This window comes from Scleropages formosus, chromosome 17 (assembly GCF_900964775.1).
Source record: "Scleropages formosus chromosome 17, fSclFor1.1, whole genome shotgun sequence".
In the NCBI taxonomy this organism is placed as follows: domain Eukaryota; kingdom Metazoa; phylum Chordata; class Actinopteri; order Osteoglossiformes; family Osteoglossidae; genus Scleropages; species Scleropages formosus.
The window spans coordinates 20,045,920-20,057,073 of NC_041822.1; the positions used below are offsets into that span (position 1 = coordinate 20,045,920).

Here is an 11,154-nt window from a genome sequence, read left to right on the forward strand (position 1 = left end):
TCTCTGAGGAAGATGACAATGTCAAAAAAACTTGGTACATAATAAAGATGTTTTTGCTGTAGGAATAATTTTGATTGGAAGAACTTCATTACTACCCTGATGAATAATAGTTTTCAATTATTTCACCAAGTAGCAGGCCTTTTCTTGTGAATTTAGAAATGCGTTACTCATTATGACAAATGTAATAACTCCAGTCATTGGTTATGTATAACGCTCACAGAGAGCTCATTCATCGGACCATCGGATGAGACACAACTCGTTGAAAACGCAAGGGGGCGTGATTGTGATCCTCAGGGTCCACTGCACTTCCACATGGACTGGCTTCAACTGATTGGAATTTCGCTTTCTCTTTTAAAAAAAAATAAGAAAAATTAAAAAAAGACATAAAATGGAAAACATAACATTTAAAGATATTTCTCCCAGCATGTAGGTTGCCCATATCCAGCAGGGCATTTATTTAATATTTAAAGGAAACATAAATATATTCAAAATATACATATTGTGAACACATGGCCTTTACATTTCCTCCTCTTTTGCCTCAGTCTATCTCCTCTCTCATTCTCTCTCTCTCTCTCTCTCTCACATACACACACACACACACACACACACACACACAGTTTGACGTATGAAACTGCCCATCGCTTTGACAGCTCTAAACCACGTGCGACGCACTTGTTTATCATGGTCATTAGCCACAATTACACTGCGTAATTGGCCTTGGTTCTCAGTAGGAACCCGCAGAACAGAAAGTATTATTTTAAATTTCGTTATTCTGCGTTCTGCCTGATGTGTAAAATTAGAAATCGGCATAGAGAAAGCAAAGATTGTAAATTATTTCAAATAAATTTAACTGCTGTACAGTATAGGCAAATTAAATGGTTTTCGACAGCCTACAATTAATGGAATATAAGGAAATTATTAGGACGATCAATTGAATTTTTTAAATGATTGAAAAAGCGGACAAATATTTCCTTAATTTTATTTTGGAATATACAACAATATATCGTGTCCTTTAAATTTGTGTTTTATACTGTTTTACTGTATTTTGTGTAATTTGTATAGGACATTATTACTTGGGGAAACAACTGAACTGGATTGTGAATCATTCTGCCCAAGCAAATCCTACTTCAGCTGCACAAAAAATATAAAGAACAGGCGACATGAACAAAACGGCGCGCACACACAAACACGCGCGCGCGCGGAACAGTATTGCGGATGCATTCGATTCGGTTAATTAAATGCATGCGTCTATTAATATTTGCAGACAGGGCTGCTACAAGCGTTCGAATCCCTCAGAAGGAATGCGCATGAGAGGTGGCTGCCGTCAAGCGCTGGCTGAGAGGACGGCGGGGGCCCAGCTGACTCGTGCGGGACCCGCACGCGCTGTAACGCGATCAGAGGAGCAGCTGTTCTGCGCTTTCATAACCAATCAGATTTCCACGAGAATGACGAGTCCCCTCCTACGTCACGCCAATGGCGATGGGGCTGCAGCCGGGGCCGGGGTTCGAGCACACACGCCGCGGGTGGGAGATAAGGACACGGGAGCCCCACCGACAGTGGGACCAGGGACCGGACACCGCAGCGCGGGCGCGCGCTCTCTCTCGCACTCACACACTCACACACACACACACACACACACACACACACATACACACATACACACACGCACACACACACACACACACGCACACACACACCCCTCTCTGCATTATCAGTGCGAGCCGAGGAGAGCGGCAGCCCCGCGACTGTCTCGCGCCCGCCTCGCGCGCCTCCAGTGCTGCTTTACATAAAGAAGAAAGACATAAAGAAGGACCGAAAGAAAGAATTTTTTTTTTTTTTTTTTTTTGCAGAACTGTTGCGCCTCATTTTTAAAGTGGACCTAACACCGCCTTACTTTCTTGACATGGGAGATATGGGCGATCCGCCGAAAAGTAAGTGGAATAAATTGATCTTCAGTTCCCAAAATGGCAATACGAATTATAATTTTCTATACATTATTTTTTCTTGGAAAATTCATCTTGAAACAAAACGAAAAACAGGGGGAAAGTCTGTCTCTGAAGCGGACTTGATCGCAACACTGAAAGTGGCTTCATGTGGACAGGACTGTCATTTTTACCCAACTAAATAATAAAATTGCCTCTCATTTAAAATGATTTCCAGTCCTATTCATTTTTGCTCCTGAAATATAACTGTACATTTTAATCCTCCAGGATTTTAATTGATTCATTTATTTACAGAAATATTATTATTGTAGACCAACTGTTATTGTTACTGTTGTCTTTGTTATTATTATCACGGGTCATAATTATTTGAAATTATTTCTACATCAGTAGCAATGCGATTATTATTATTATGATTATTATTATTATTATTATGTAAAATAATATTATTTACGCATTTGTTTTTTGTATTATTATATATTTAGCTCTTTTCGTGGATTCCTCATCATGTCACCACACAACACCAGTTGGGTTCCTGGTCCTCCAGTGGGCGAACTGTACTGGTGTCTGAGCGCAGTTTTCCGCAGTTTTCCACGCGTCTCTCATTCGTGTCCTTCTCTCCATTCGTGTTTCCAGAAAAGCGTCTCATTTCGCTCTGCGTGGGCTGTGGAAACCAGATTCACGACCAGTACATCCTGAGGGTTTCTCCCGACCTCGAGTGGCACGCAGCCTGTCTCAAGTGTGCGGAATGTAACCAGTACCTGGACGAGTCGTGTACCTGCTTTGTCAGAGAGGGTAAAACCTACTGCAAAAGGGACTACATCAGGTGAGTGGTGCGCTGCGGGATTTAAGAAAAACAAACAGCTACTGTAAATAAATGGCTTTTTCTCTCTTGCTTTCACACCGATTATATTCGGAAATTATAGGCCTATGTGACAATCCAGTTAATTTTTAATAATTACACAAAACGCAGAATTGAAAAGACTTTCACCACCAGAAGAAATACAACCGTCTTAAGTGTAACTGACATACAATTTATAAAGTATACTTTCTGAATATAAAGGCACCATTTGGAAGAGCTGTTTGCATGACATATAAACGAATATGTAAATGCTAACGTTATAAATACTGAAATTCCTAAATACAAACAATACCTCTTTTATTGTGGTGACTGTGCCGTTTAATCGTCTTAAACTTTAAACACAATTAGCCGTTTCCCGATGCAAGACCTTACGTAAAGTCAAACTGTTAAACCCGAATTGTTTTCACGTTGTCGCCAGGGCTGAAATGGGAAATATGCTGAATAATTTATAAGGTACTATATTAAAAAAAAAAGTTAAAGGAAAGAGCAAATAAACATGCAGAAATCTGTTTTAAACGACTAATTATAAACAAAGAGTGCAAATAAGTTTATTCCATAATGATCAGTTTCGTATGCATGCATATATAATATATATAGATAGATATATGCATAATATATATAGATATGCATGCGTACGAAATATATGTAATAATGAGTATATATATATGTATATGTATATATGGTGTTGATTGTAATATCTTACTATAAAATTAGCACAGCAAATCTCTGGAAATATTTTTGCCACCTGCATCTCTGCATGGATTTACATCTTGTTCTTTCTTCTTGGGGTTGGGGGGTTTCAGTATTTTGCACACACTGACTAACTCGCTGTTCCCTCACAGGTTATACGGGATAAAATGCGCCAAATGCAACATCGGCTTCAGCAAGAACGACTTTGTGATGCGGGCGCGCGCCAAGGTGTACCACATCGAGTGTTTCCGGTGCGTCGCGTGCAGCCGCCAGCTCATCCCCGGGGACGAGTTCGCGCTCAGGGAGGACGGCCTCTTCTGCAGGGCCGACCACGACGTGGTGGAGAGGGCCACCATGGGGGCCGCAGACCCCCTGAGCCCTTTACACCCAGCAAGACCTTTGCAGATGGCAGGTAGGGTGGGCCTCCAAAAAACTGCCCCCCCCCCCCCCCCCCCCACACACACACACACACACACACACACACACAGCTCCCCTCAGTGAGGCTTAACAAGTGACTTTGCTTAATTACCCTTAATTAGCACCTTAATTAGCACTGTTGGGTTCCAGGCTCCCAGGGCCATGTTAGTGGGACCCTGCTGGACCCCTGCATATAAACTCACCAATTGTTTGGAACATTGTATGTAACTGACCCATTGTATGGATTACAGACCATAGTATCTCACCCATAGTATGTAGCACAGTACATTTCTCACCCATTAAACAGTGTATAAAACTCAATCATGATAGAAGGGTATTCAGCCACTGTATTTAACATTGCATGTAACTTTTTGTTTATTTTACCAAGCAGTTGTTTACAGAATAAAACAGTGAATTTCATATAGATATAGATTATGATACCCATAAATACCAAGTGGAGATTTTATTAAACAAGTTTAAAGTTCACTGAGAAATATTTTGTCGCTGGTGTTTCATGTTTTATTACCGTTTTTTTGTAGCGGTACCTGAAGGGCAGTGAGTTAATTTTAAACTGAAACAGGCACACGGATAACACTTTGCCCACGTTTGAAATTACCTTGTCTGTATGTAAATAATGAAGTAATACAAACACGAATAATTATCTTAATAATACGGCAGGGCTTTATCTGACCGAAATGTGGTCTTTTGAGGAGGTAAAAATGTCACTTTCTTTGTGGAAATACATGAATAATGTACTTCGCAGGTTAACCGTAAATAAAAAAAGCAAAAGAAGTTATAAATGCACGATTTTGATAGTTAATGTAATTATTATTATTATTATTATTATTATGATTACTTTTTTGGTAGAACTAAATTGAAATTTCCTATAGTATTTGAAAGACCGTTTTTCTTTACGATGAAGGCATTTATAGTGAATTCTGAAATAGTGTATTTAAAATTGTTTTTCATAATCCCTCGCAGCCCTTTTTTTTCGAGAAATGAAAACGCGTTGGTCAGGTGAGAAATAGTCACAATTCCGCTCTTAATTTTTTTTGCACACATTCCTGATAATATCATATTTTAAAGGTGAGAAAAATTATTTAAAATCTATTTGCGACATAAAAACGCACGGTTGACAGTAGGTGGAAGGCATCTCTTATTTCCAGTATTGCGCTTTAAAGTTTATGCTCGGAATCCCAGTGAGTTTGTCCTTCGCTTTGAGTTTTGGGTAAACTCAGGATTTATGTCCTTTCATGCCTCATCCGTGCACATCATTCATATTTCTGTGTAATGGTCCCTTCCCGAGAATCACATTCCTTTATTTCTGCCTCCTTTTCGTCCGTAGCAGAGCCCATATCGGCCCGACAGCCCGCGCTTCGACCCCACATCCACAAGCAGCCCGAGAAGACGACCCGGGTGAGGACAGTGCTGAATGAGAAGCAGCTGCACACGCTGCGCACGTGCTACAACGCGAACCCGCGGCCGGACGCGCTCATGAAGGAGCAGCTCGTGGAGATGACCGGCCTCAGTCCGCGGGTCATCCGGGTCTGGTTCCAGAACAAGCGCTGCAAAGACAAGAAGAGGAGCATCCTGATGAAGCAGCTGCAGCAACAGCAGCCCAATGACAAGACGGTGAGGACTCAGCGCTGAGAAAAACAACGTTGCACAAGTCAACGGGACCGGGACAAAGCCGCACCGCACCGCACCGCACCGCACCTAAAACAGGGACAGACGTGTTAAATCAAATCACGTGGACTTGCGAATTAACGAATTGACCAGAACATATAAAATTACAAATGACCTGTACTTAATGATAAATATATTATTTTAAGAAATGTGCTCTAATTTATTACGAACAAACATAATTTACATCGTTTCATTTATTTTCTTTTTTAAATTACCTTGGCTTGTTTCCCATCAGCATTTTTTAGAACTGTTTAATTTGAAAGCGAATTCATACAAGCGTAGAAACTTCACAGCGAGAGGGTGAATAATATTATTATAAAGCCAAAGCACGTCTTGAGAAAGTATTACTTTCTCAGGGGTGTAACTCCATTTCTCCCGACAGAACATACAGGGGATGACAGGGACCCCCATGGTGGCCGCCAGTCCGGAGAGGCACGACGGGGGTCTGCAGGCGAACCCGGTGGAGGTGCAGAGCTACCAGGCTCCCTGGAAGGTGCTGAGCGACTTCGCGCTGCAGAGCGACATTGACCAGCCTGCCTTTCAGCAACTGGTGAGTAATAATAATAAGTTTAATGAGTCACGTGACTAAATAATGCTATACATTACTGCGGTAAAATACTCTGCTTTATAGATGAGTAAATCCCCCGAAGCAGTTTGGCTGAACAATGCTAGTTAACTTTACGATGATTTACCTATAAAGATGCCTTCATTGGAATTGGATCAGGGATTCAAACCAGTAACCTCCTGTGTACAAGGAAACAACCTTAACCACTATAGTAGCACCGGGACTTGGGGTGTGCTGCGGAAATTATATTTTTACTTAGGGTCTAACTTTTGTTTTAAATGCTTGTGGGGGGTGGGGGATGAGGCACGTGCGGCAGTATGGGACCCCCAGCAGTCTAGAGGATGGCTGTTAACCCCCCCAAAAAAATGAAGGGCTGGGGGCAAAATCATTGTCCTGGATCCAAATTACGCCCGCACATGTTACTTTTAACACGGCTCAGAATTACTGCACATGAATGCTGTTCTAAAGTTTAGAAAATATTTCAATATTTTGCATCTGGTGTCGGAAAGCCGTATAACTGTAATTATGGAAAGGTCGTATTTAATAGAGATGCATTAATTAAAGGTGATTTACAGTGCTTGCTAAATATGATTTACCCAAATATATAGCACTGTATATTCTTACTGTATCGGTCCAGGGTAAGTGCACTCACCAACAACCTACAGCAGGGGTGGGGATTCGAACCAACTAGACTTGCAAATTCAGCCTGATACAATGATCATGTGACAGTGTGAACTCGTTTATCCTTGAGAGTTGTGCATAATGTTGAATTCGTTTAATTTTTAGGTAAATTTCTCTGAAGGGGGTCCAGGGTCTAATTCGACTGGAAGTGAAGTCGCATCCATGTCCTCTCAACTCCCGGACACCCCCAACAGCATGGTGTCGAGTCCCCTAGAGGCATGAAGGACTGTGGACTACTGATGAAAAAGAGAAATAAAATAATAATAATAATAATAATGATGATGATAATAATAACAATGATGATGATGATGATGATGATAATAATATACGTGGTGTTGGGGGGTAAGAACAGTGAAAAAGACGCCCCTCTGCCCACCATCCATCAAACTGCACGAAGCCTCTTTATCTGAACAACCTCCGGTTGTAACTCAACACTGTGAAGACAATCATAGGAATTACACACAGCTGAGAAGTACCTCCACACACACACTCACAGACACACACACACACACACACACACACACACACACACAGAAGTTCTGCAGAAGGACCCGTTAGAAGATCACCCAGATGTTCACTCATGCGACTTGTGGGGGAGACTGAGTTGCACACATGTGCTGGATGGATTGAAAGATGCGACATCATCCCCGACTGGTGCTGCCCTTTGGAAGGGAAGATGGGTACCCTTTTTTGCCAAACACACACACATACGCACACACGCAGAGGAGCTCCATGATCTCCGCAAGTCTGTGGAACTCGAGGGAATCTTCTAGAAGCAGTGATGACTGAAGGATTTAAATGGGAATTTAAAACAGAGGCGTTGCCTACCTGGACAAAAAAGACTGTAATAATGGTATTTTCCTTGTTACCCAGAAAGTTAACAAAATGACATTTGGAAAGGGATTACAGAAGCAGCTTTTACTTTGTTTTCTTTCAAATTTTTTGTTCAGTAATGCCCAGGTTCTGAAGCCTTGCACCGAGGTGTACCTCCATCATGCCACAAATTTCATGGGAACCGTGTGTGAGTTTGTTGTCCGTCCAAGAACATTTTGCCCCCAAAGATGTGTATAGACATGGGTTCAAACAACCGGTTGGTGATTTTTTTTTCTATGTTCCTGTACTTTCAAAAAAATATCATTTAATATTTATTGAAGAGAGACTGTTCCCTTCTCATCAACCTTTTGTTTGCTGAGACAAAAGAGAAAAATGTTGTACTGCGACCTATGGATCATGTCAGAGTTTGTGTCTTTGTCTTTTCTTGAGGATTATGTGTTCTGACGCCATATGTGGAAATACATCTTCAGGATTATTTCACTAATAAAAGTTTGACATAAATCATATGCGCTGTATACTCTGAACATTTCTTCTTAGTGATGTTTCCACGGGAGGAGTTTTCAATGGCAAAAAAGAATAGTTTAACTGGAAAAAGTCAAAAAAAAAATCAAAAATACCAAAAGTTTTCAGAATACTTAATTGTCTTTATCGGTTTCCTAAACTCCAGCTATTATATATATATATATATAATATACTGCCTCATACAGTGATCTACGTGTGTATATGTATAAATATCTTTATACATATGTATGTAACCATACATGCATTACATATATGTATGCATAAATATATATATAATATCTGTATGTACTACCTCATATTTCATCTACAAAATGTAGAAAAAAGGCATAATTCTTTGTAGATTTAATAGCTCTTTTAAAATGTGTTGAAACATCAGTCTGAAACATTTTTGCTTTCTTTGTTCATTTACATAATGCACTTCAGCCTGGGGTTTAATGATCAGGCCAGTAATTATTGGTTGAATTTCTTACAGTGAGAACAATTTGACCAGATGTTCATATTAATTCTTGATATGGCATTTACATGCATTTTTTTTCCAGGAGTGGGGACTGATTGTTAGAGATACATTACAGGAAAGTGGTCCTCTTTGTTAATGGCACTGATTTGCTCCCAGTTAAGTGTGTCCATTACTATCTAGTTAAATCATGTAAGAATTATTTCACACGGAAATGATGATATCAACTCATTGCTTTATTTTGATAGACGGAAGCCCACAACTATTTGTGTATTTGTTTGTTTTGCTGGTGCAGCACCTCAACGTTTTTGTTCCCTTCACAGTGGAACACCTGCTATTAATGTTAAGTGTTTCCCATCACAGTTGGATCCTTTTTGAGCAAAAAACGCTAATTTAAAATGATTTGTAAAATGCACAATAAATTGTACTGAATGTTATGTACTGCCAGTGTATGTGACACCTAAGCAGTCTCCCTCTCAGCATCTACCCTTGGAAGCTTTTTTAGTGCTGCATTGTGCTTCAAAGACTATATATATCATATTTTTAGAATTTGGAGTACAGTAAAAAGTCTTCAAAACCTTTTTACATCCTTAATATTTTTTGATTAAGCCCTGCTCACGTTTCAGTTACATAGAATATTTTCACAAAGAGGATCACATCTTCTTTCATTTTCAGTTTTTGTGTTATTCACTCAGCAATATTTATTTTAACCCAAATAAAAATGAAAATGCAGTGGTCTGATATTATTTGAATAATATCATGCATTTGACTGACAGCTGAATCATAAAACAGAGCACACAAGAGGTCCAGCAGCACAAATGATTCAAAATCATGGCTGCAGAATTTTTTTGTCAGAAACCCATTTTATTCCAAGAATTTTTACACAACATTGTCTGGGGGCTAAAATTACAATATTGTAAAACATTGTCACATAAAGTACTGCTAGTCTTCTTAATTTTGAACCATGAACACAAATCAGCTAGAAAATTAATAGTTTTTTTTTTTTCCACTTAATCACTTCAGAACCCAGTCCGTGGGTTGCATGCAGCCCTGTGTTTGTGTGTTTTTCACAATGCCTACAATTATTCATCCAAGGCACTGAACTTCATTGATCAACAGACTTTATTCAATGATGCAGTTAAAAATAACCTCTGGGTTGCATGGCATCCCACTTTTTGACTGCTTGTGCTCCATTTAATTGAAATATTTGCATTACCTCATAGGTAGGCCACCATGCTCAGCTGCCGGCACCCATGCCATGAAGTTGGAATAATTAAACATTTTTATATTCTGTGCATCTAGATTTTCAAATGGAATTCACCTGAAAATTCCAGTTATGGCAAAATTAACAACTTCTCTTTAATCTATTGAGCTCCAGTAATAATGTAGTTAAAGACCAGTTGTCTGCAACCCTTGGCTTCCAAATGCAAAACCTTGATATAAATACTCAAACACAGGCTTTCTGGTGAAACTTTTAAAAATGGAAGATGATCAGTGCAGCCAGGACACAAGTTGTGCGAGAAAGTCTCAGCTCAGTCTTTACCATAGCATGGCATACGTTGTTCTAAATGTATTTTAATTTCTTGTCTACATAAAGCAGGTGCTGGAAGTGTTGCCATGACAGCCAAATGCTACTTTTTTCTTGTAAAAGCAATATGGTGGGCTGAATGAAATGTCAAGTTGAAATCTGACAAATAGATGCATGTGGAAGTCCTCCTCAGATAATGTCAGAACCAGGTGTTTAGCGTCTCCACAAATGGCTCTTAAAAGATTTTTCCTTGGTGGTGCCACTTGAAATGTGGCATTCCGAAGACCATTAGGGGTTTGCATATATGCGTCATGGAGGAGAATTCCACGTCTTAAGTTTCTTTGACAGGCGGTGCAAAATACATGACTCCACCACAATTCTCAACGCACACCAGCACAAGCTACATTGTCAAATACATAGATAGAATTAAAATATCATATTAATTATATTAATATATAATTGCTGCTTTCTCCTCTATCTCCAAGGGTCTGTAACTTTTTTTTTGCAAGTCAATAAAGTAAACTTTGTTTTGTTTAACTCATCCTTAAGAGCAGATGGTGTTGTCCAGGCACAACGTTTTTTGAAGAATCTGCATCCAGTCATGGAGTCAGATTGTGGGAAAGTGACAGGTTTCAGTCGCACATGGTATTTCTGAAATATATTTTATTTGCTTATTAGCAGGCCTATTAAACCATATAACTGTAAATGGTTTTTGAGTGTGAGTGGTGGCTCATAATTTCATGTCTTAGTTTAAAATTTAATAATAAGCAAAAAAAGAAAATGTACTGGTTTGGAGTCTGGGTGATCTTATATAGAGGTTCCAAAATTTTATTATTAACTTGTGCTTCTGAGGTAATGTTAGGTTTGTACTATGCTAGTTCCACTTATTCACACATTACAGTTACTCTGGGTATATTTAACCTCCTGTCATGTAAACACTGCACTCAAGGGTATCACAGCAGGGATGTGAACCTA

At 39.6% G+C, this 11,154-nt stretch overlaps 1 protein-coding gene across 1 annotated transcript; it reads left to right on the top strand.

The window, feature by feature from the left end:
• Positions 1-1,726: 1,726 nt before the first annotated feature.
• LOC108938061 (insulin gene enhancer protein isl-1) lies at positions 1,727-7,063 on the top strand. Its single transcript, XM_018758339.2, has 6 exons — positions 1,727-1,931; positions 2,577-2,766; positions 3,645-3,904; positions 5,255-5,541; positions 5,978-6,145; positions 6,947-7,063. The coding sequence occupies exons 1-6, from the start codon at positions 1,904-1,906 to the stop codon at positions 7,061-7,063; spliced, it is 1,050 nt and encodes a 349-aa protein (XP_018613855.1). The 5' UTR covers positions 1,727-1,903.
• Positions 7,064-11,154: the final 4,091 nt, after the last annotated feature.